General features: G+C 45.0%; 2 protein-coding genes across 4 annotated transcripts in view; one reads left to right on the forward strand and one right to left on the reverse strand.

Moving 5' to 3' along the window:
* Positions 1-5532: 5532 nt before the first annotated feature.
* On the forward strand, positions 5533-13637 carry tlr5m (membrane-Toll-like receptor 5). 2 transcript variants are annotated; one of them, XM_021611227.3, is made up of 2 exons: positions 5533-5691; positions 10452-13637. In XM_021611227.3, the coding sequence occupies exon 2, from the start codon at positions 10456-10458 to the stop codon at positions 13093-13095; it is 2640 nt and encodes an 879-aa protein (XP_021466902.3). In that variant the 5' UTR covers positions 5533-5691; positions 10452-10455; the 3' UTR covers positions 13096-13637.
* An 8339-nt stretch (positions 13638-21976) lies between these two features.
* The window catches only part of LOC110529680 (protein dispatched homolog 1), a 73896-nt gene continuing 69601 nt past the window's right edge, over positions 21977-26271 (reverse strand). For both annotated transcript variants that reach the window (XM_021612113.3, XM_090243040.1), the window contains 2 exons: positions 26088-26185; positions 21977-25962 (listed from right to left, as the gene is read on the reverse strand). In XM_021612113.3, the coding sequence (XP_021467788.3) occupies positions 22348-25962; positions 26088-26185 (3713 nt within the window). In that variant the 3' untranslated portion in view covers positions 21977-22347. The remainder of the gene's footprint in view (positions 25963-26087; positions 26186-26271) is intronic.

Below are 26271 nucleotides of genomic sequence, written 5' to 3' on the forward strand. Positions count from 1 at the left end.
AGTGATACATTGATTGATTATTGATTTTGCCTCTCATTATTAGTTAAAGGAATGTTCTTCATGTGAAACGCATTAATAAATGCCCACGTTCATTTCTACTCGCGTCTCATATCCTTATATTAGTTGTATAAGTAATACAGTGTACTATACAACAAAACTGGCGACGAGGAAGAAACGTTCTCACGTTTATGCTCATCATCTTCGGCAGAAAGTCGGAGTTAAACAATAAATACATTCCGCTGTAGAAAGACGCAGACAAAACGTGGAGCTAGCCAGTCGAGTGATGCTAGCTAGCTTTTGATGTCACAGCAACGAGACCCTCGAGGGATAGGAAGAGTTTCGCTTGCAGGAGAAAGTGAAGTCAGCGTGAGTTAAAATAAATAAATGGGCCTGGGAGTAAGGGACCGTCTGTAGCCTAGTAATGCCTGAAAATCCTGGTGATACATCATATGATGAAATTGTGGCTACCTTAAAAGGACATTATTCTCCCAAACCACTGCTAATGGGCAGAGAGATTCGGGTGTCATAAGAGAAATCAAGAGGAGGGGCAATCAATCTCACAGCTTGTGGCTGTATTGAAACAGTTATCTGAACACTCAATTTGGGCGATCAATGAGTGACATTATACGTGATAGGTTAGTGTGTGGCATGCACAGTGAGGCAATTCAGAAATGCCTTTTGACTGAGAGTAACTTAACATTGCAGAGAGTAACTTAACATTGCAGAGAGCAATAGAAGTGAGTACGTCAATGGAAATGGCAAATAAAGACGCACAACAGCTAAGTGCATCGACCCGAAATGCATAAGGTGTCTACGTGGTTAAAAAAACAAGGCAGGAGGTGGCAAGCCATGCTATCGCTGTGGGAAACCAGGTCACCAAGCAGAGGAGCGTTGGTGCAAAGACAGACTGCAGAAGTTGTGGAAAAAATGGTCACATCAATCGTGCATGTAAAAACAAAAAGAGACAATCAAACAAAAGTACTGAACAAAGGAAAAGCGACTTCAGGAGAGTACAAAAAGAAAGGTCATAAAATGGAGCACACAGAGGATGAACAAAGTGATACCCTGTCTGAAGGGGAAGAATCTTTGCATGTGTTGTCCATTTCAGACAATGGATATGGATACTGGTTGACATCGCTACTGGATGGAAACGCAGTACGGATGCAAGTGGACACTGGAGCAACCATATCTTTGCTGTCTGAGGCTGTATACCAGGAGAAACTACATCACCTCACACTACAGCCCAGAAAGATGATGCTGAAAACATACACCGGAGAGATTGTTCCAGTGAGAGGAAGCGTGATTGTTACAGTGGAGCTCAACAAACAGAAGGCAAAGCTAGCACTCTACATTGTGAAAGGCAACCATCCAGCATTGCTAGGACGCACATGGCTGGAAAAGATGAAACTAAACTGGCAGGAAATTCACATGGCTGCAAAAGAGGACACAAACCTACAAGGGATATTGAGGAAAGACGGATGTGTTCAAAGGAGAACTTGGCAGTATGAAGGACATAACAGTTAAACTGACCATGAAACCAGACAGCAAGCCAAAATGCTTCAAAGCTAGACCTGTCCCATATGCCATAAAACCAAAAGTTGAAATTGAGCTAAACAGACTAGTCGAGAGTGGAGTATTGAATCCAGTGAATGTTTTTGAATGGGCTACACCTGTTGTTCCAGTCATAAACAAAAATGGCTCACTCTTTGGTGATTTCAGTCACAATTAACACAGTCTTGACTGCTGAAAAATATCCACTACCCCTCATTGACAACCTTTTCTCTGGTTTAGCTGGAGGACAAAAAATCAGTAAGATAGGCCTGACATAAGTCTGTCTACAGATGCATGTGGACCAAGAGTCACAAGAACTGTTGACCATAGTGACTCACAAAGGACTGTACAGGTACCGGAGGCTTCCTTTTGGAATCACCTCAGCTCCGGCCTTGTTTCAGAGAGCTATGGACCAGATACTGAGCGGGCTCACCGGGGTCCAATGTTACCTCGATGATCTACTCATCACCGGCAAAGACGAGCAGGATCACCTGAGAAACCTGAACGCTACACTACAGAGATTGGAGGAGTACGGTTTGAGGGTCCAGAAGGACAAATGCAAGTTTTTCCGATCCTCTGTTGAGTACCTGGGCCACGTCATCGACAGTTCGGGGCTCCACATGGCGCCATCGAAGGTGAAGGCCGTTGCTAAAGCTCCATCCCTACAGAATGTGAGTCAGCTGAGATCATTCTTAGGACTATTGACATACTACGCAAAGTTTGTGCCAAACCTAGCTAACATGTTAAAGCCACTGCATGAACTTTTGAACAAAACCAAGCAGTGGAAGTGGACAGACAGATGTGAGGAGGCCTTAAATAAAGTGAAAACAGCCTTAGCTCAGTCAGAGGCCCTAACCCACTTCAACCCCAACTTGCCATTACAGTTGTCATGTGATGCATCGCCTTATGGCGTTGGTGCTGTTGTCTCACACGTCATTCCATCAGGTGAAGAAAGGCCAATTGCTTTCGCATCACGGACCATAAGTAAAGCCGAGAGCAATTATGCACAGATAAAGCGTGAAGCACTCGCCATTGTGCTTGGAGTTAAGAAATTTCATCAGTTTCTGTTTGGCCGACGATTCACACTGCTGATGAACCATAGACCCCTCACCTCCATCGTTGGTCCCCACACCAGCATTCCGTCACTTGCAGCCAGCCTCATGCAGCGATGGGCATTATTGTTATCTGCTCACCAGTACGATATCAAGTACAGAAGGTCTGAGCAGCACTGCAATGCAGACGGCCTCTCAAGGCTTCCCTTACCTGTCGCACACACTGAGCACTCCCAGGCTGAAATCTTCTGCTTCAAGGAAGTGACGAACGCCCCAGTTACATCTGTTCTTCGAGTCATCATACCACCGCCACTGAGAAGGCAGGTGCTTGAAGAACTCCATTCAGGGCTCTGTGGCATGGTACAAATGAAGGAGATTGCACGCAGCTACTTTTGGTGGCCAGGTCTAGACGCAGCTATCGAAGACAAGGTCAAGTCATGTTCTGCATGTCAAAAGATGAGGAACATGCCTCAGCTAGCGCCACTACACCCATGGGACTTCCCAGAGGAGCCTTGGCAGCGAGTCCACATAGACTATGCAGGCCCACTGGAGGATCGTATGTTCTTAGTCGTAGTTGACGCACACAGCAAATGGCCTGAGGTCATAGTGATGAAGAGCACCTCAGTGGAGAGAACCATCGAAGAGCTACGGTCAATCTTCAGTCGCTTCGGCTTGCCAACGCAACTCGTTAGCGATAATGGCCCCCAACTGGTGTCTGAAGAGTTCCGGTCATTCATGGAAGCAAAGGGAATTCCGCACATAAAGTCAGTGCCGTATCACCCTGGAACGAACGGCCTCGCTGAACGGTTTGTCCAAACGATGAAGCAAGCTTTAAAATCATCACAAGGGAAGGGCTCCCTCAATAGGCGCCTATACACCTTCCTGTTAACCTACAGAAACATAGACAGCTTCGCACACGACTCGACCTCCTGAGAGCTCCAAAGACTAAACAGGTTGTACAGACACAACCGAGAGCACAGGTAGAGAGATGGAGCAAAGACAGAAGCTTCATAGATGGAGAGTTCTTGCTCGGAACTACTGCAAAGGTCCAAAGTGGATACCAGCCACAGTGGTTGCACAAACAGGGCCTGTGTCCTACACAGTTGACACACTGGGAAACATCATCTGGAGGAGATACGTGGATCAACTGTTGCCAGTGACCAAACTCAGAGATGACTCCTGTCAAGTGACAAACCAAGATCAGCTACTGGAGACCTACCATGACTACGAGCCATCACCTGAACATCCACTGCAGCAACATACAAATGTGGAAAGTGCTCCAGACTCACCTGAACCAGCCAGAGTGCCTACTCAGGGTACTGTTGCACCCCAGTCTGGGCATACACCATCACCACTCAGACTCAGAGACAAAGTGACTGTAGACTCACCTGTACGTCGTCATTACCCTGCAAGAGAAAGACGACCCCCTGACAGGTTGACTATTTAGTTCAGACTAACCTCCGACATTGGGGCAGAATACACCCCAGAGTTAAATATGGGAACTGAGGCAGTCTACCCTCTTTCCCTAGTTCATAAAATGTTATTCTGAAAAGTTCATTTATTTACATTAATATAATTTATGTTAAAAATAAAAGAATATGCAAAACAGTGAATATTTACCTTTTCCTTACGAGTGATCAAAAGTAAAGGGGGAGGAATATGTTGGGTATTGATATTCTAGTTCACAAATGATATTGATATTCTCTGCTGTTCACAAATGCTCTCAATCCAACCTCACTGAGCTCGAGCTGTTTTGCAAGGAGGAATGGGAAAAAATTTCAGTCTCTCGATGTGCAAAACTGATAGAAACATACCCCAAGCGACTTACAGCTGTAATCGCAGCAAAAGGTGGCGCTACAAAGTATTAACTTAAGGGGGCTGAATAATTTTGCACGCCCAATTTTTCAGTTTTTGATTTGTTAAAAAAGTTTGAAATATCCAATAAATGTCGTTCCACTTCATGATTGTGTCCCACTTGTTGTTGATTCTTCACAAAGAAATACAGTTTTATATCTTTATGTTTGAAGCCTGAAATGTGGCAAAAGATCGCAAAGTTCAAGGGGGCTGAATACTTTCGCAAGGCACTGTATCTATGTTTATAAAGGAAATATTGTCTACTCGACAAATGTGACATTATAGTATTTAAAAGTAGCCTTCAAAAGTCATTGGAAAAGATGAACCATCTGTTCTACCATTAACTGCACTTCGGACCGGGTCAAATAGAGCAAAACACTTGAAATAACTTATCAATTTACTACTGTGAAGTGGGTCCAATTAAATTAGAGATGGGACGAATGGCCTTCCTAACTTGTTGGCTATTTAGCTCATATGAAACCATCAGAGTCAGTAAAGGTGAGGAATTTATTCTGCAATGACGATGGAAATGAAGTACATCATAGGAAATCGATGTCTATTTCAAATTATTTTTAAAATACAACCATAAAATAAATAGATTTTTGCTCTTCTCGCTAACTGCAAATGATTGGGTCTTGTTATTATGTTTAGATAGCTGTTCTTTTGTTATGAATAAGTGTCATCATATATTCCCCATTCGCACAAGGCTGGCAATAGGCTGCTTTTGCCTTCTTGCAATGCAATAGTTCAACCACCTGAAACTGTTGTGCATATGCAGGGTCTAAAGTTTGCGGGAGGATTCGTACATTCTCACATCATGTTCAGCTTTTACAGACTCCAACTTTTTTGTGAAAACCAGCGCACGAATGTTTTGGGGGCAGGTTATGTGCATGAACAACGTTTATAAATGAGGCCCCTGGTGTTGGAGAGGGGCCTGAGAGATTATGGGCCTGAGAGATGATGTCTATAAACTATTCCCACCAGTAGGTGGCAGTATAGCCGGGGGGGGGGGGGGGGGGGGGGTTAGAGATGATGTCTGTAGTTCGATCCTCCCCGTTTCTGGCGAGGAATTTATGAAAAACAGTAGTGGGATTCGTTCATCACACGGGGCACCGGGCCATGCTAAACGAACGCGCTCAGTACTTGACTTCATCTGAAAGGGGTGTAACCTATCCCATAAACATACTCACCAACTCGACGCATATTTGGCTTATCAGCGCGCGCATAACTTCAGGTAAGTCACAACTTTTACCTTTAACTTACTGTTTAGGCCTACTTTAATAATTGCATTATTGTGTCGGCCAATAGTTGATAAATATCAGAAGAAGAAAAAAAATGGTAGCCTGTTTGCCCTCTCAGTTCAGCTATTACCAGTATTTTTAGTTAACGTTCCACTTCTTATTGTGCCAACACAAGTGTCATTGTGGAATGTTAGCTAAAAAGACTGGTACCCAGACTATTGTTTTGGGGGTCGTATGTCGACTATAACAAATTAGACCGTAAATTATAGACGTGAATGATTACATTGCAAAGACAACTTGACGCACCACCTTTGAACAATTGCTGTCATCTTGGAGTCTAATTAACACAGTTCTTTGGATGGCAACTTTATAAAATGTCTCACAATTGCAGCCTCTAGAGAAGGACATTTAAAGGGAGAATCTGGGATTGGTAGGCCTACATCCATTTTCTGATTCTTGAAACATATAATGAATACATGCCTCACGAGTTTATGTCTAACTAACCCCACCATAACCCAACATGTCAGCTTGTTTACCTCAATTGTTTGCAAACAATGTAATTGTAAACTAAAACTGTAGAGCTTCAAAACTCTCGAATGATCAATCCTTGTTCCATTGGATGGTCAGTCCTTGTTCCATCAGTGGTTACAGTTTTCGAGCCCCATCACTCAGCTGCAGTGGTGGAAGAAGTACTCAATTGTCATACTTGAGTAAAAGTAAAGATACGTTAATATAAAATGACTAAAGTAAAACTGAGTCACCCAGTAAAATATTACTAAAGTAGAAGTCTAAAAGTAAGTTATACTTATTAAGTATCAAAAGTAAAAGTATATATAAAACCAGACACTACAATTGTTTTGTTTATTTAAATTGACAGATAGCCAGGGGCACACTCCAACACTCAGACATCATTTACAAATGAAGTATCTGCTTAGTGAGTCCACCAGATCAGAGGCAGTAGGGAGGACCAGTGATGTTCTCTTGAAGTGTGTGAATTGGACAATTTTCCTGGCAAAATGTAACAAGTACTTTTGGGTGTCAGGGAATATGTATGGGGTAAAAAGTACATTTATTTAATTTGATATACTTTACTATAAAAATAGTAAAGTAAATCACAGATACCCCCAGAAACGTAAGTACTTTACACCACTGCTCAGCTGTTTACCGAAAAAGTGTCAGGATACACCTTTCTGCTTACATGATAAGAGTTCTGCCACATCAGAAAAATTGAGGCCCTAATTAAATTGCCCAATGCTCTCATCTCACTGGGCACAGACCTCAGTTCAAAGTCTATTTTTCCTTTACATTTGGTTGAGTTGTCACCTAATGTGAATTCAATGTGAAATCAACTAAAAATATCACCATGTCATTGGAATTAGGTTAAGTTGAGTGAAAAAATATAAAATGCTCTTATATTGATGGCTTTTTGCAAATCCAATCAGTTTTCCAAGTAGATTCAATGTCATCACATTGATTCTTTTGGTTGAAATTACATGGAAACAACGTTTATTGATTCAACCAGCACAGTGGGATGGGTGTACACACTTGAGGATATAAGTGATTCATTCATATAATACAAACAGCCCTATGTGAGCATTGTGACTACAGAGTAAGGCTGTGTACTCAGCACACAAATATGGGATTTTCATTATCAGGTTGGGACAGAACCAATGGACTATGGACCTTTCAGTGCAAACAGATAGATAAATGTGAATTCTCTATAGCCAAGGGATGTCTCACCTGAAGGGGATACTCCAAGTCTGAGAGAAATAGTACCAGACAAAAGTTTGGACACACCTACTCATTCCAGGATTTTCTTTATTTTGTACTATTTTCTACATTGTAGAATAATAGTGAAGACCTCAAAACTATGAAATAACACATATGGAGTCATGTAGTAACCAAAAAAGTGTTAAACAAATAAAAATATATTTGAGATTTTCCAAAGTACCCACGCTTTGCCTTTGACAGCTTTGCACACTCTTGGCATTCTCTCAACCAGCTTCATGAGGTAGTCACCTGGAATGCATTTCAATTAACAGGTGTGCCTTGTTAAGTTAATTTATGGAATTTCTTTCTTTAATGCGTTTTGAGCCAATCAGTTGTGTTGTGACAAGGTAGGGGTGGTATACAGAAGATGGCCCTATTTGGTAAAATGCCAAGTCCCTATTATGGAAAGAACAGCTCAAATAAGCAAAGAGAAACGACAGTCCATCATTACTTTAAGACATGATGTTCAGTCAATCCGGAAAATGTCAAGAACTTTTAAAGTTTATTTGTGAGTGCAGCCTCAGAAATTGCAGTCCAAATAAATGCTTCACAGACTTCAAGTAACAGACACATATCAACATCAACTGTTCAGAGGAGACTGTGTGAAGTAGGCCTTCATGTTTGAATTGCTGCAAAGAAACCACTACTAAAGGACACCAATAATAAGAAGAAAGCTGCTTGGGTCAAGCAATGGACATTAGACCGGTGAAATCTGTCCTTTGGTCTGATGAGTCCAAATTTGAGATTTTTGAGGCCAACCGCCGTATATTTGTGAGAGGCAGAGTAGGTGAATGGATGAGCTCTACGTGTGGTTCCCACCATGAAGCATGGAAGAGGAGGTGGGGGTGCTTTGCTTGGTGACACTGTCTGTGATTTATTTAGAATTCAAGGCACAATTAACCGATACGCCATCCCATCTGGTTTGCGCTTAGTGGAACTATCATTTGTATTTCAACAGGACAATGACACAAAACACACCTCCAGGCTGTGTAAGGGCTATTTGACCGAGAAGGAGCGTGATGGTGCTGCATCAGATGACCTGACCCCCACAATCACCCAACAACAACCCATTTGAGATGGTTTGGGATGAGTTGAATTGCAGAATGAAGGGAAAAGCAGCCAACAAGTGCTCAGCATATGTGGGAACTCCTTCCAGACTGTTGGAAAAGCACTCCAGCTGAAGCTGATTGAGAGAATGCCTAGGGTGTACAAAGCTGTCATCAAGGCAAAGGGTGGCTACTTTGAAGAATATAAAATATATTTTGATTTGTTGAACACTTTATTGATTACTGTAATACTGTAAACTCAGCAAAAAAAGAAACGTCCTCTCACTGTCAACTGCGTTTATTTTCAGCAAACTTAACATGTGTAAATATTTGTATGAACATAACAAGATTAAACAACTGAGATGTAAACAACAAGTTCCACAGACATGTGACCAGCAGAAATTGAATAATGTGTCCCTGAACAAAGGGGGGGTCAAAAAAGTAACAGTCAGTATCTGGTGTGGACACCAGCTGCGTTAAGTACTGCAGTGCTTCTCCTCCTCATGGAGTGCACAAGATTTACCAGTTCTTGCTGTGAGATGTTACACCACTGTTCCACCAAGGCACCTGCAAGTTCCCGGACATTTCTGGGGGGAATGGCCCTAGCCCTCACCCTTCGATCCAACAGGTCCCAGATGTGCTCAATGGGATTGAGATCCGAGCTCTTCGCTGGCCATGGCAGAACATTGACATTCCTGTCTTGCAGGAAATCACTCACAGAACGAGCAGTATGGCTGATGACATTGTCATGCTGGAGGGTCATATCAGGATGAGCCTGCAGGAAGGGTATAACATGAGGGAGGAGGATGTCTTCCCTGTAACGCACAGCGTTGAGATTGTCGGCAATGACAACAAGCTCAGTCCAATGATGCTGTGACACACCGCCCCAGACCATGACGGACCCTCCACATCCACATTGATCCCGCTCCAGAGTACAGGCTTCAGTGTAACGCTCATTTCTTCGACGATAAACGCGAATCCAACCATCACTCCCGGTGAGACAAAACCGCGACTCGTCAGTGAAGAGCACTTTTTGCCAGTCCTGTCTGGTCCAGCGATGGTGGATTTGTGCCCATAGGTGACATTGTTGCTGGTGATGTCTGGTGAGGACCTGCATTACAACAGGCCTACAAGCCCTCAGTCCAGCCTCTCTCAGCCTATTGCGGACAGTCTGAGCACTGATGGAGGGATTGTGCGTACCTGGTGTAACTAGGACAGTTGTTGCCATCCTGTACCTGTCCCGCAGGTGTGATGTTCGGATGTACCGATCCTGTGCAGGTGTTGTTATATGTTGTCTGCCACTGCGAGGACGATCAGCTGTCCGTCCTGTCTCCCTGTAGCGCTGTCTTAGGCGTCTCACAGTACGGACATTGCAATGTATTGCCCTGGCCACATCTGCAGTCCTCATGCCTCCTTACAGCATGCCTAAGGCGCGTTCACGCAGATGAGCAGGGACCCTGGGCATCTTTCATTTGGTGTTTTTCAGAGTCAGTAGAAAGGCCTCTTTAGTGTCCTAAATTTTCATAACTGTGACCTTAATTTCCTACCGTCTGTAAGCTGTTAGTGTCTTAACAACCCTTCCACAGGTGCATGTTCATTCATTGTTTATGGTTCATTAAACAAGCATGGGAACAGTGTTTAAACCCTTTGCAATGAAGATCTGTGAAGTTATTTGGATTTTTACGAATTGTCTTTGAAAGACGGTCCTGAAAAAGGGACGTTTCTTTTTTTTGCTGAGTTTACATGATTCCATGTGTGTTATTTCATAGTTTTGATGTCTTCACTATTATTCTAAAAATAAAGAAAAAACCCTTGAATGAGTAGGTGTGTCCAAACTTTTGACTCTTACTGTACATCCAATTAATTGATGTACTGTAGCCCTGTGATGGAATAGCAATCCTTTCAAATAATTTGCATTATTTTCTACTTTTTGCCAGGGGGATGATGAGGAACCTTATACTGCTGGCTATCTTTGGAGAATACCTGCAGGTGGTGAAATGCAACCCAAAATGCCCAATATATGGCTCTATAGCAGCTTGCACCAGCCAGTCTCTATATCAGGTCCCTGCGCTGCCTCCATACATTACCATTTTGTATATGAGGGATAACTACATCAGTGAGATCAATGAGACATCCTTCTCTGGGCTTGAAGGGTTAAAGGAACTGGACCTCAGTTGGCAACAAGTGAATGGGCTTATTATAAGAACTAACACCTTTCAAAGGCTGGAAAACTTGGCAGTGCTTTATTTAGGGTATAACACAGGTTTACAAATTGAGCCAGATGCGTTTGTGGGACTGTCCAACCTGAGAGCGCTCTCTCTGTATAGGTGTGACCTGACTGAATCTATTTTACAGGGTGACTATCTCAAGCCCCTGGTTTCCTTGGAAACACTAGATCTGTATGGTAACCAGGTGAAAATAATCCAACCTGCTCTATTCTTTGTGAACATGACCGATTTCCAAGAGCTAAACGTTTCCCTAAACCGGATGGAAAGCATATGTGAGGAAGATTTGCTTGGCTTTCAAGGCAAACACTTTCGGCTCCTCAAGTTGAACAGCCTCTATCTATATAGCATGACTCAGTATGGCTTTGACTGGAAACGATGTGGAAATCCTTTTCGGAACATGTCCATGGAGACACTTGACTTATCTTCCAATGGATTCGATGTGGACAAGGCAAAACTGTTTTTCAATGCAATCCAAGGGACCAAAATCCACCATCTTATTCTGGAACACAGCACCATGGGGAAATCATTTGGTTTCAGCAATGTGAAAGACCCAGACAGGCAAACATTTGAGGGCCTCGAGAATAGTAGTGTCAAGATTCTAGATTTGTCCAAATGCTTTATATTTACATTGCAATATGCAGTATTCAGTCCGCTGAGAGAGGTAGAGGACATAACAATAGCCCAAAACAAAATTAACCAGATTGACAGGGAGGCGTTTTTTGGACTTCAAAATGTACAAAAGCTCAACCTGTCACACAATCTTATAGGGGAAATCTATTCTTACACGTTTGACAATCTACCCAATATTTTAGAACTAGATATATCTTACAACCATATTGGTGCATTGGGATATCAGGCATTTAAAGGACTTCCAAACCTACAAGTTCTGGATCTTACAGGAAACTCTATTCGGGGACTAGGTACATATGGTTCTCTTGCACCACTACCAAACATCCAACTTCTTCGTTTGGCTGATAATAAGATTACATCCTTAGAGGGCCTCTCTGTCTTTGCTCCTAGTACGATCATACTTAATGTTCAAAACAACAGGTTAACTAATTTAGAGGATGTATACACAGTTTTAGCTAAATTAATGCACATTGAGTTTCTCTGGTATGGTAACAACTTCATAAAGTGGTGCACCCTTAACAATAATATTTCAGTGCCAGCTGTGAACTCTCTGAAGCTGCTTGAGCTAAGGAACATCGCCTTGCAGATGATATGGGCACGGGGAGAGTGTATGCATGTATTTCAACATCTTGGCAAGCTTTTAAGTCTGGATTTAAGCTTTAACTCCCTGCAGGCTCTCCCAGATGGTATATTTAAAGGCCTCATCTCTCTGGAAGAGATGGATCTTCACTTCAACTCACTCACATACCTCAAACAAGACATTTTTCCAGAGAGTCTCAAAACGGTTGATCTCTCTTACAATTTCCTGGCCTCTCCTGACCCAGAAGCTTTCCATTCTCTCAGCTGGATCAACCTGTATAGGAATCAATTCCACTGTGACTGCGGTCTGGAGGACTTTCTGACGTGGCTGAAAGGGACTAACGTGACTTTTCCTGACCCTGGCGTGAATGAATTCAGCTGTGAGTTTCCTTCAGATCTCCATGGCATAAGCCTGTTGAATTTCAGCTCAGTCATATCGTGTGAGGAGGATGACGAGAGGCTGGTTCAGGAGCTGAGGCTCTCGCTCTTCATCGGCTGCACAGCGCTCATCATCCTGATCATGGTCGGATCAATCGTTTTCGCTCGTCTCCGTGGATTCCTCTTCAAAGTTTATAAAAAGTTGACCGCCAGGATCCTTGAGGGCCCTAGGAGGGATCCTTCTGCTGATGGGCCTCGGTACGACGCTTACTTATGCTTCAGCAACAACGACTACAAGTGGGTAGAAACCGCCCTGTTGAACAGACTAGACTCTCAGTTCGCGGAGCGAAACGTCCTCCGCTGCTGCTTCGAGGTCAGAGACTTCATCCCAGGTGAAGATCACCTGTTCAATATCAGGGACGCCATATGGGGGAGCAGGAAGACCGTTTGTATCGTCTCTAAAGAGTTCCTCAAGGACGGCTGGTGCCTGGAGGCCTTTACCCTGGCTCAGAGCAGGATGCTGGAGGAGCTCAGAGATGTTCTCATCATGGTGGTCGTGGGGAATGTCCCCCATTACAGACTGATGAAACATGAAGGCATTAGGACCTTTGCCCAGAAGAGGGAGTACCTGCAGTGGCCGGAGGACACACAGGATATTCAATGGTTCTATGAGAAGCTCATGTCCAAGATTCTTAAGGACAAAAAGTACACCTCCAAAGATAACAATAGGGATATCACACTTGTAAATATGACAGTTGGAACTTAATGTTGTTGACTCATTTTTCCACAGCCTGTATGCTTAAGCGAAAATCTTATTTAACTGTACTGTGAATTCTTACATCAGTCATTTTTATTTTGTCTGTATAGCATTAAGAACTTTTCCCATATTGATTACAGGCAAAATGGAGAGGGTCCTCTGTCTTTTGGCATAGCTTGTTTTTGACCACTAGGTGGCAGTCAACCTTTATTCACTAATATTGGAACTGTGAAACGTTACCTTCTGTATAAATCAAATCAAATTTTATTGGTCACATACACATATTTAGCAGATGTTATTGCAGGTGTAGCGAAATGCTTCTATTTTTGGAAGTTTTTTTTTTAATGAAAGAAATAACAAATAACAAAAATCAAAATACTGCGAAATTGCTTTGGCGCTAGAAGCAGAGCTGCCATGTCTGTCGGCGCCATCTATGATTGTGTTTTGCAGTGTGTACAATGCAAAGTTCTCGTGGCTTACATTTACACGTTGTAATATAACTAATGTAAGGATTTTGGTACTTTTAATAAAACATTCCAACTTCTCTACTACTCTAATAATAATTGTGAACTTTTTCTGAGGATTTAAAAAATGACTGAATCGTATCTCCTCCCTACTTCCTCAATATAGAGTCTATGTCTGAAAACTGTATGCCACCAGGTAGAGTAACACTTCCTGCTGTAAGGAGGAGCGGAGAATAACCTCATCCTCTCTCAGAAGTCACAGCCCACTGGGCACAGATGTCAGTTCAATGTCTATTCCACGTTGGTTCAGCCTAATTTCATTGAAATGACGTGGAAACAACGTTGATTCAACCACTGTGTGCCCAGTGGGAGTGTTTAAGACCCCTTTATGGAAACCTTGCCTGACCTGTGTTAATTAACACAGCACACATTTAGACATCTACTGTTATTGGAAAGGTTTTTGAATGTACATGTAAACTAGGCCTACCATATAACAACCATTTCAGTTTTCTAACTATCTAATATTTTCATTTAAAACTCTTAAAGTACTATACCATGGATCTCTGATGGAGATAATGTAAAAGTGTAACCTTAATGATTATGTGATTTTTCTCATAACTATGAGAAGATAGAAAGCACAGTGCAGTTTTACAAAAACTGTAACTTTAACCACAAATCATGAGAGGAAAGTGCTTCTGTTCAGGTGTAGGATCTTAATTTGACCTATATTGTCACAGCAAAATAAAGCTGCATCTACAATATTTGAATGTTTAGTCCATAATGTTGCTTAATCGGTGGTTAGGACAAAACTAGGTTACATTAAAAGTGCAATACTGTTAATATTTTTTTGTGAATTTATGTAAATTGTGAAGCTCATCTGCAGGAAAATTCTCAGCAACAAGAGTGATCAAATTTAAGATCCTACAATTGTATTATGCTTAGTCAAATACTCAATTTGCAAGAACCTTAGAGCTCAAATTGAGAAGATTAACAAATATTTCCCAAGTAAATAAACTACAGGTCTCTGCTTTAGTTATTTCAGGGATCCGTAGTATTATTGGAACAGAGGCGCACACTGGTCAGACTCCCCTCACAGGAAAATGTAATAAACGCTGCCCCATAACCATAGCAAATATTTGACCTCAGTTAAAAACAAATATAATGATATGCTTTCCGTTCAAGCTGAGGTGAAATCCATTGATCGGAGTGGTCAATCTACTGTGAACTGGCTTGGTGTATAGAGACCAGGGAACACAGTCCATCCAATCTGGGTCATATGAAGCCCAGTTCAGTATAACAGGATCTCTCATGCAAATAGCTCTAACCAACCACACTTTTCCCCCTGGTGGGTAAAATTAAGCAATGCGTTTTTAAAGGTTTGTGTCTTTGTTTGTGTGTATGTGTGGTGGGTATGGTTTGTGTGTATGTGTGGTGGGTATAAGGATAAGGAGGTTACAAAGCAAAACAGAGATTAGTAGTAATGCACAGCTGTACCTTTGACTTTCATCTCTATTCCAGAAGGGGATAAGGGAAAATAATATAGACAATGTTCTATTGGAGACCACAGAGGCCTGTCCACACCCCAGTTTTCTGTACTTCAGAACAGTCAGGTACTGGTAGCCTACCCAACCCAGGCTAGAGGCCATGTGGTAGTAAAGGAGTTGTTGGAGCACCTGCAGACAACTTCTCTGATTGCGGTCTGTCCTCAGAAAGACAGGCCTGAGTGGGCATCAAGAGCATGGAGTTTTAATGGAGCATAACTGCTTTTCCCGTCTTCCCCTGGGGCTCCGGCTGTGAATGTTTGGTGCGGTATCAGCCTTCAGATTCCACACAGGGAAGAGAGGACCTATTTCACAACTGACCCTTTGGAAACAGGTGTTTTCTGCACTTGGAACGCTGGAGTGGCCTTGCCAGCGTGGGGAGAGAGCAGGGGGATAAGGGAGGATATTATGTCTGTCTCCGTCACCTGTTTTTCCAGCCATATCTCCCCTACAGCTTGAAGTTCCACATTATTCATGTTATTTTCCCTGGTAATTGCTTTTTATGAAAATGCTGAATGAATCTGTATCTTTATTTAACTAGGCAAATTCTTATTTACAATGACATCCTCCTGGAAAACAGTGAGTTAACCGCCTTATTCAGGGGCAGAAAATATTTTTACCTTGTTAACTCTGGGATTTGATCCAGCAACCTTTCAGTTATTGGCCCACTGCTCTAACCACTAGGCTACCTGCCACCCCAATCTATGGTAGTCATGTAAGGTGAACTTCAGGATACGGCTGTGCCTCAGACTCCATTTTTATTTATTTTATTTTACCTTTATTTAACCAGGTAGGCTAGTTGAGAACAAGTTCTCATTTGTAACTGCGACCTGGCCAAGATGAAGCGTAGCAATTCGACACATACAACAACAGAGTTACACATGGAATAAACAAAACATACAGTCAATAATACAGTAGAACAAAAGAAAACAAAGTCTATATACAGTGAGTGCAAATGAGGTAAGTTAAGGAAATAAATAGGCCATGGTGGCGAAGTAATTACAATATAGCAATTAAACACTGGAATGGTAGATCGGCAGAAGATGAATGTGCAGGTAGAGATGCTGGGGTGCAAAGGAACAAAATAAATAAATACCAGTATGGGGACGAGGTAGGTAGATGGGCTGTTTACAGATAGGCTATCTAAGTACAGGTGCAGTGATCTGTAAACTGCTCTGACAGCTGGTGCTTAAATCTAGTGAGGGAGATGTGAGTCTCCAGCTTCAGAGATTTTTGCAATTCGTTCCAGTCATGGGCAGCAGAGAACTGGAAGGAAAGACGACCAAAGGAGGAATTGGCTTTGGGGGTGACCAGTGAGATATACCTGCTGGAGCGCGTGCTACGAGTGGGTGCTGCTATGGTGACCTGTGAGCTGAGATAAGGCGGGGCTTTACCTAGCAGAGACTTGTAGATAACCTGTAGCCAGTGGGTTTGGCGACGAGTATGAAGCGAGGGCCAACCAACGAGAGCATACAGGTCGCAATGGTGGGTAGTGTATGGGGCTTTGGTGACCAAACGGATGGCACTGTGATAGACTGCATCCAGTTTGTTGAGTAGAGTGTTGGAGGCTATTTTATAGATGACATCACCGAAGTCGATGATCGGTAGGATGGTCAGTTTTACGAGGGTATGTTTGGCAGCATGAGTGAAGGATGCTTTGTTGCGATATAGGAAGCCGATTCTAGATTTAATTTTGGATTGGAGATGCTTAATGTGAGTCTGGAAGGAGAGTTTACAGTTTAACCAGACACCCAGGTATTTGTAGTTGTCCACGTATTCTAAGTCAGAGCCGTCCAGAGTAGTGATGCTGGACGGGCGAGCAGGTGCGGGCAGCGATCGATTGAAAAGCATGCATTTAGTTTTACTTGCGTTTAAGAGCAGTTGGAGGCCATGGAAGGAGAGTTGTATGGCATTGAAGCTCGTCTGGAGGTTAGTTAACACAGTGTCCAGGGAGGGGCCAGAAGTATGCAGAATGGTGTCGTCTGCGTAGAGGGGGATCAGAGAATCACCAGCAGCAAGAGCAACATCATTGATGTATACAGAAAAGAGAGTCGGCCCAAGAATTGAACCCTGTGGCACACCCATAGACTGTCAGAGGTCCAGACAACAGGCCCTCCGATTTGACACACTGAACTCTATCAGAGAAGTAGTTGGTAAACCAGGCGAGGCAATCATTTGAGAAACCAAGGCTGTCGAGTTTGCCAATAAGAATGTAGTGATTGACAGAGTCGAAAGCCTTGGCCAGGTCGATGAATACGGCTGCACAGTAATGTCTCTTCTCAATGGAGGTTATGATGTCGTTTAGAACCTTGAGCGTGGCTGAGGTGCACCCATGACCAGCTCGGAAGCCAGATTGCATAGCGGAGAAGGTATGGTGGAATTCGAAATGGTCAGTAATCTGTTTAACTTGGCTTTCGAAGACCTTAGAAAGACAGGGTAGGATAGATATTGGTCTGTAGCAGTTTGGGTCAAGAGTGTGTCCCCCTTTGAAGAAGAGGATGACCGTGGCAGCTTTCCAATCTTTGGGAATCTCAGACGATATGAAAGAGAGGTTGAACAGGCTAGTAATAGGGGTTGCAACAATTTCGGCAGATAATTTTAGAACGAGAGGGTCCAGATTGTCTAGCCCGGCTGATTTGTAGGGGTCCAGATTTTGCAGCTCTTTCAGAACATTGGCTATCTGGATTTGGGTAAAGGAGAAATGGTGGGGGCTTTGGTGGGTTGCTATGGAGGGTGCCTGGCAGTTGACCGGGGTAGGGGTAGCAATGTGGAAAGCATGGCCAGCCGTAGAGAAATGCTTATTGAAATTCTCAATTATAGTGAATTTATCGGTGGTGACAATGTTTCCTAGCCTCAGAGCAGTGGGCAGCTGGGAGGAGGTGCTCTTATTCTCCATGGACTTTAGTGTCCCAGAACTTTTTTGAGTTAGTACTACAGGATGCAAATTTCTGTTTGAAAAATCTTGCCTTAGCTTTTCTAACTGCCTGTGTATATTTGTTCCTAACTTCCCTGAGAAGTTGCATATCACGGGGGCTATTCGATGCTAATGCAGAACGCCACAGGATGTTTTTGTGCTGGTCAAGGGCAGACAGGTCTGGTGTGAACCAAGGACCATATCTATTCCTAGTTCTACATTTTTTTTGAGTGGGGCATGCTTATTTAAGATGGTGAGGAAGGCACTTTTAAAAGAATAGCCAGGCATCATCTACTGACGGGATGAGGTCAATGTCATTCCAGGATACCCTGGCCAGGTCGATTAGAAAGGCCTGCTCGCAGAAGTGTTTCAGGGAGCGTTTGACAGTGATGAGGGGTGGTCGTTTGGTCGCAGACCCATTACGGATGCAGGCAATGAGGCAGTGATCGCTGAGATCTTGATTGAAAACAGCAGAGGTGTATTTGGAGGGCAAATTAGTTAGGATGACATCTATGAGGGTGCCCGTGTTTACTGATTTGGGGTTGTACCTGGTAGGTTCATTGATCATTTGTGTGAGATTGAGGGCATCAACCTTAGTTTGCAGGATGGCCGGGGTGTTAAGCATGTCCCAGTTTAGGTCACCTAGTAGCACGAGCTCAGAAGATAGATGGGGGGCAATCAGTTCACATATAGTATCGAGGGCACAGCTGGGGGCAGAGGGAGGTCTATAGCAAGCGGCAACAGTGAGACTTGTTTCTAGAAAGGTGAATCTTTAGAAGTAGAAGCTCAAATTGTTTGGGTACAGACTTAGCCTGCAGAGTTCTGTATTACTTTCTATCTTTGCAGTAGATTGCAACACCGCCCCCTTTGGCAGTTCTATCTTGGCGGAAAACGTTATAGTTAGCAATGGAGATTTCAGGGTTTTTGGTGGTTTTCCTAAGCCAGGATTCAGACACGGCTAAGACATCTGGGTTGGCAGAGTGTGCTAAAGCAGTGAGTAAAACAAACTTAGGGAGTAGGCTTCTAATGTTAACATGCATGAAACCAAGGCTTTTACGTTTACAGAAGTCAACAAATGACAGCACCTGGGGGGTGGGAGTGGAGCTAGGCACTGCAGGACCTGGATTAACCTCCACATCACCAGAGGAGAAGTAGGATAAGGGTACAGCTAAAGACTATACGAACTGGCCGTCTAGCACGTTCAGAACAGAGAGTAAAAGGAGCAGGTTTCTGGGCACGATAGCATAGATTCAAGGCATAGTGTACAGACAAAGGTAAGGTAGGATGTGAGTAAATTGGAGGTAAACCTAGGCATTAGAGATGTTTAAACCAGGTGATGTCATCGCATATGTAGGAGGTGGAACAACATGGTTGGTTAAGGCATTTTGAGCAGGGCTAGAGGCTCTACAGTGAAATAAGACAGTAATCACTAACCAGGACAGTAATAGACAAGGCATATTGATATTAGAGAGAGGCATGCGTAGCCAAGTGAACATGGCTGGGGACATGGCGATTCAGACATTTAGCAAGCTAACAGTTAGTAGGCCGGAGCTAAACAAGCTAGCAGTTAGTAGACCAGTGCAAGCTAGCAGTTAGCAGACCGGGTGAGCAAGCAAGCAGTTAGCAAGGGCTAGCAGTTAGCAGACCGGGCAGGCAAGCTAGCAGTTAGCAGACCTGGTTAGCAAGCAAGCAGTTAGCAAGGGCTAGCAGTTAGCAGACCGGGCAGGCAAGCTAGCAGTTAGCAGACCAGAGCCCGGCAGTTTAGCAGTTAGCAGACCGGGTTAGCAAGCAAGCAGATAGCAGGGGCTAGAAAGTTAGCCTTTGGGGGGGGGGCCGGGCTAGCTTCAAGCTAAATTGGTGCTTGCTCTGGGATGGAAACGCTAGCCAGGAGTAGTTATCCGGGATTGCGGTTAGCTAGTTGTGAATAACAGATGAACATTTTCAGTTTGCGGTAAGAATCCGGGGATAAAAATAACAGGTCCGTTATGCTCTGGTTAGAGTCACGTTGTTCGAACTGGCGAGAGCTTTCCGAGCTGAAGGTTAGCTGATGACTGCTGGCAATGGTTGACTGATATCTGGTAGTTAGCTGGCTAGCTTCAGTTGAGGGATTCCAGATCCGAAGTAAATATAAATACTTTAGGAGAAAAAAGCAGATCCACGCCACATTGGGTGAGGCGGGTTGCAGGAGAGTATTTAGATGACGAGGTTTAGCAAAATATTTTAAAGGATATGCGACGAAAAATATGTAAAACGATATATACAAGGGACACGACAGGACAAGGACGTCTGACTGCTACGCCATCTTGGATCATTTTAATGTGCTGTGCACGATGAAATACCAAGTTAAAGGAACTCAACTCATGGCAATATGGGTTACCACTCATCATTCTCTGCCTAATTTACAGTACACTCACTAGAGGCTAGCCCTTTATGATAGAGTAGATTGAAGACCTTCCTTAGATATGAGGAGCAGTCTCCTCAAGTACAATTTTCTCAGGTAAAGATCAGATTGGCAGAATGCTTCCGTTAACCATCTGAGATAAGTCTGTCAATTTGTGCCATGTGTCTTTCTTGTAGTTCTCCCTGTAGTGAGAGTTCACACAAAAGAAAGATGTGGATAGCCATCTTCCCCAGTCAAAGGTGCATATTGTTTTTTTTCTGTGGAATTCCTCAGGTCAGGACTGCATAAACATTGGGGCTCGGTAAACAAGGGCAAGTTTACACAGGAGACATGTCATTTTGGAAAGTTTCCAGCCAGTGAGAAGTTCAAACAGTTGCGCCTATGAGTGACAGAGGTCCCATCTGCACCCCTCAGAGATTGTCAGGGCTGAACAGGGATGGGGATTTGTACTGACTGGAACTAGATATGTGATTGACAGCTAAGAAATGTCTGGGCAAGGGTCAGACAGGAACTATGCACAATAAAGTGTGAGATAGAAAAGGAGTGGAACAATTAGAAAGAGGACTTTGCAGCTGCTTGAGGAATTTCTACTCACTCACACCATATAGTTTCATTGTACCCCTGATCAATGTTAACTGATCTGTGGATTTGAGTGGGTGATGGTGTCGGAGACTAAGGGAGATGGGCTACAGTACCACCTTGGCCTCTCTCTCACAGATAATTACAGGCGTCTGGTAGCCTAGTTCAGAGCTGCATCTCTGACATTAATTCACGACTGAAAGTATAATTATAACTCTGTCTGTTGTGCTGAGTCATACTGCCTGCAGAGCCTGGCGGTCTAATGTATATGTTTGCTTTGCAGCAGCAGGTTTGGCCAAGATCTTGGACCACCAGGGAAACCTCTTAGGTGGGATGGATGGCAGGAGCCAGAACAGCAAATAAAACACAGGACTTTGAATGAATGGATTTGGTCAATTTATAGGATACGTTTAACAAAGGGAGTAAACAGAATGTAATCAATATGTTACAAAATGAAATGATAGGACACAGGAGTTATACTATTCCTGGGTTTTAGATTTTCTCTTTATAATTCATGCCTTTTACATCATTGCTGTCTGTTAGAAAATTGCTCAGTTACATGTGTAGATGGTCAAGAGCGTTGGGTTACTAACCAAAAGGTCACTGGTTCAAATCCCCGAGCCAACTAGGTAAATGTGCCCGTGAGCAAGGCACTTCACCCTAATTGCCCCCTGTAAGTCGCTCTAGATAAGAGCATCTGCAAAAATGTCTGAGACCTGCTGATGTCCTGCTGTGTATGATTCTGTCCTACTGTGTAGGATTCTGACCTGCAGGCTCTTGGGGAGTGAAGATTAGAAATCAAACGTCTGTGTGGTGTAGGAGAGCGAAGAGCCCAGCACCGTGGCCTCAGGCCAGACTGAGACAATCTTCTAAAGACTATAGCAGCAGTGAGACAATGAAACAGGTGTTATTTCAAACCGTGCCCTTTGAACAAACCCTCAATATACTTTTCATTTCATACTGTAGGAGCAGAGTGGAAAGAGACAGACAATCTTGTTAAAATGACTTTATAATCATACAGTACATCTTTCATATTGGACCAAAAGGCATGTGGCAACGTGAAACAGACTACTAAGGCCTGTGGTTCTTATGGAATAAAGTCAATGGTTCACCATTCCTTAAACAGGTTAGAGCTTCATAAAATTTCAGTGTACTCAAAAATAATACAGTACATCTGACCGATCAAACCAATATCTGCACAGTAGAAACAGTAATCACAGAATATATAGGGACATACTTTTACATGAACGACATAAGGCACTTGGTCAGTGAAATATCCCAAACACTTTAATTGCACAGGGACACTGCTCATGACAGCTTGATATGACAAAAGTTTACTCTTTAGATATAGTCTCTTTGCTGTCAACATAAACTTTCAGATGCGGGTTTTGAATTTATTGCAAGAGCAGGCACATTGGCATCAGCTTTTGGCGCGTTAAACTCGACAGAATTGCACTTTACTTTTAAAGTCCTGTTAAAACAGTAGAGTTTCTTGGGAGAGGCTGAGGATGCCCTCTCTTTTTTGGGGTTCTGTTTGCACGTTTTGACACTTTCTTCCCATGTGACAGGAGTAGTACTGGTTTCAAGCTTCTTGTTGCCAGGCATCTTATGACAAGCGTCCTTTTGCATCGTAGTGGACACAAAATTATCCACGCTCTGATCCCTTGGAGCGTTTACCGTTTTCTCTTCCGCCCTCTGTGTTTCATGATTGGCTATGCAGCACCCTGTGTGTATGTGAGCTAATGTGCAGCCCAGAGCGGAAGCAGGAGGCCTGTGAGTCTGGGCTGGGGTGGTGGGGCTGCCACTAGGGCCAGACGATGCCCCAGTCCGGTGTACTTCCTCCAGCCCAGCTGGGTCTGGGGCAGAGTGTTGGTCCCTGGGGAGGCCACCTGTGAGGGGGACAGTGTGAACACAGTAGTTTCTGAGGTGGCAGGTGTGAGGGCCTTGTCTGGGCACCCTGCCCGGGGTGCAGTGGTGGAAATGGGCTGGGGGACAGTGGACATAGTGCATACGGCAACCTATTGGTTTGTAGACTGCGTCCAGAGTGGAAAGGAGGGTCTGGCCTTTGTTGGCATGGCTGCCTGTGAGGGGGAATGGGGACTCCTGGGTGGCTTGAGTACATGGGTGGGGGGTCCACTGCATACCCATAGACTGGTGAGGGGGATCTCCACATGTGCAGGTTGTGTTATGGGAGTACTGGCATCTGGGTGTGGCGTCAGTCGCCAGTATGCCCAGTCCATTTTCAGAGCAGGGACCTCTGCCAGACTCTGCCTTGCTCTTAAAGGGGATGTGTGTGCAGGGGGCAGAGTGGGGGGCTATTCCATTATAGAGCTGGGTGCACGTCTCCTGTTCCTCTGCAGGTTTCTCCTCGTTCTTTTGGTTCGAGGCTAACGGTTCCAGCTCGTAATGCTCATGCTCCACCTCTCCTCCTCGACTGTCCAGTTGGTACTTGGTGCCATGCTTGCCCTGGGGCGAGGGGACGTTAGTGGTGCCCTCTTTGAAAGCCTGGCACTGAAACCTCTTGGGCAGGGGGATCTGTCCGCAGGTGCCCTGGGGGCCCAGGCAACGGCACATGCACTGGAAGAAGAATGTGGCAAAGGCCCAACTGATGCACATGATGAGCATCATGAAGGTGCCCAGCTGGGTATAGGCCAGCACCGTGGACGGCATCATCATCGCCCCGGCAACAAAGGTGGTGAGCGCCGCCATGGCGATAGCAGAACCCATCCGGCCAAGAGAGAAGACTACCTTCCCCTCGCGGTCAGGCTCGGGGGCAAGGCGATAGGCGACTCCGTAGTGCACGGCGAAGTCCACCGACAGACCCACTGCCACCGAGATGGTGACCGACTCCAGCACGTTGAGCTCCCAGCCCAGGAGCACCAGCGAGCCCACTGTGACGAAGATGGTCCCCGCGATGGAGAGGATGGCGTAGAGGCTGATGATGATGTTCCAGGTGGTGAGGAGCATGACCACGAAGGCCACCACCACGGACAACGCCATGGCGATGAGCGTGCCGTCTGATAGGCTGTCCTGCAGGTCATAGAACTCCAGGTTGCTGACGAACCAGCCGTATTTCAGCCCGTCTGGGGCATTCTTCAGCTCCTCCTGAATCCAGGTGTCCACCTCGTGGTAGAACTGGTGCATCTTCTCATAGGCCAGTGTGAACAAGTAGGTGCTCTTGAACTCCAGGACGATGGCCCGGATGGTGTCGTTTATGTCGAAGCGAGGACCGGGGGTCTTACTGTCCAGGTGGAAGCTGGTGCTGCGGTCCAGCTCCATGATGGCTCTCTTGATGCATAGCTCAAAGACATCCTGCTTGTAGGGGAAGGAAGACTGGCTGCAGCAGGGGTAGACAGAGGCCTCTTCACAGTCCCGGTTCTCCATCCACTGCTTGAAGGTCTCGATGAAGCAGCTGGTGAAGTCCTGCTCCTCCGACTGGAACACAAAGCTCTGGTTCCTCAGCTTCTGGCAGAAGTTGAGAATCCACAGCTGGGAGGCCGGGCTGGCGATGTTGAAAGTGTTGTCCAGCATCAGCTTGCCTTTGTTCTTGGGGTTGAGGGGGTCCCCGTTGTCCACGGGGGTGACCCCCCAGATGATGGTGATGGGCATGTGCAGGTCCTCCCCATGGTGGACCCTCTCGAACATGAACAGTTTCTTGTACTCAGCGTCGTAACGCTCAAACGGGTGGGAGGATCGGAACACTTTGAACTCAGACAGCTCCAGAGAGGGTAGCTTCATCTTGGGGTTGACACACACCACGTACGCCCCTCCCACTGTGAAGGCCAGGAAACAGAAAAGCCAGAGGTAACGCAGTTTGATCACGATGCACGGCAGCACCTTCTCAAAGAAGATCCTGGAAGCCTCAGAGATGGTGAACAGGCACTTGTTTGCTTTCTGGCACAGATTGGCCCAGAGGGTGCGGGTGCAAAGCCCTGTCTGCTGGTGGGGAGGTTTAGAGCAGGTGAAGATGTTGGGCAGGTAACGCTCATGGAGCACCACCACGGCTGGCAGCCAGGTCACCATCAGTATGTAGTTAACCAAGATGGCCGTGCCGGCGTAGACGCCGAAACAGCGGATGGCGGTGATGTTGCTAACGTAGTTGGCATAAAAGGCGGCGGCCGTGGTAAAGCTGGTGACGAACATGGAAAGGGCGGCGTGCTGCAGAGTGATGCTCACTGTCTCCGACAGCTCAGCGTTGGGCTTGTCGAACTTGGTGTAGTTCCACACGTCACAGAGGACAAAGGCGTCGTCTGCCCCGATGCCCACCAGGATGATGAGGGCCGTGAGGTTCATGAAGGGGAAGAACTCAAAGTCGAACACCATGCGGTACAGGAAGTAGGACACGATTAGGGAGCTGATGATGGCAATCATGGTCATCAGGGTGATGAACACAGAGCGGGTGTACACACACATCACAACCAGCACAATTACTATGGCTATGGCTGGATACACGGTATCCGTCAGTAGGTAGTCCTGGAACAGATTGTGTTTGATACCAAACTCTATCCCCGTGATGGTGGTGACGCCGTCCGAGGAGTTCCAGTTCTCAAAGTTGTCCAGGTAAATGTTCATCATGGTCTCCCCTTTCTCTGTCGGGGAAAACAACATGCTGTGTTTAAGGGTGGGGATAAGGTAGTCTGTGTTCTTTGGGCTCAGGAAGTCTTTGTCCACCAGGAAATGGAGGATCTGGTAGATGGCGTTGTACTTGGTGCACTTGCGGGGGACGTTGGTGCACTTAGACTGGTCCTTCCGGCGAGTGGTCATGTCCCAGCAGTCGGGACCCAGGGTTCCGTTGTGGTAGTACTTGGCACAGGAGCGCAGGATCTTGAGGGTGTGTGACACGTCGCGCTCTGTGATCTTCTGGCAGGAGGACTTGTTGGTGAGGATGGCAACGTAGTTTCCCAGGGTCCAGCTGGGGCAGCAGGAGGCGTCAGTGGTGCGCTGGCACAGGCTCCAGTACTGAGGGTGGGAGCGCACCTGGGGACAACACAACAGGAGATAAGAACAGAGTATGACTAGAATAGAACATATGATGGGGCTTATTGCACCATTTGAAATGAGAAAATGCTGAGGCACATCTTCAACAGTGATGTTCCACTTACCCGTGTATTGTCCAAATTGCACATAGATTTAATTGCTTGTATGTTCCACAGGTTCTTCCCCTCTGCAGATGTGAATACTAATCTAGAGTATCTGTCACCTACACATACAGTAAAGAGCATCTGGTTAGCATTTCATCACAGTTGAGCATTGTCAGTCAAACCCTTAATAGACAAACAGAAGAAG

This window comes from Oncorhynchus mykiss, chromosome 8 (assembly GCF_057628025.1).
Source record: "Oncorhynchus mykiss isolate SJ-2025 chromosome 8, ASM5762802v1, whole genome shotgun sequence".
Taxonomy (NCBI): Eukaryota; Metazoa; Chordata; class Actinopteri; order Salmoniformes; family Salmonidae; genus Oncorhynchus; species Oncorhynchus mykiss.

What these genes read in the sequence shown, in the direction of transcription:
- tlr5m (XM_021611227.3), top strand. Translation starts at nt 10,456, where the DNA reads ATGATGAGGAACCTTATACTGCTGGCTATCTTTGGAGAATACCTGCAG.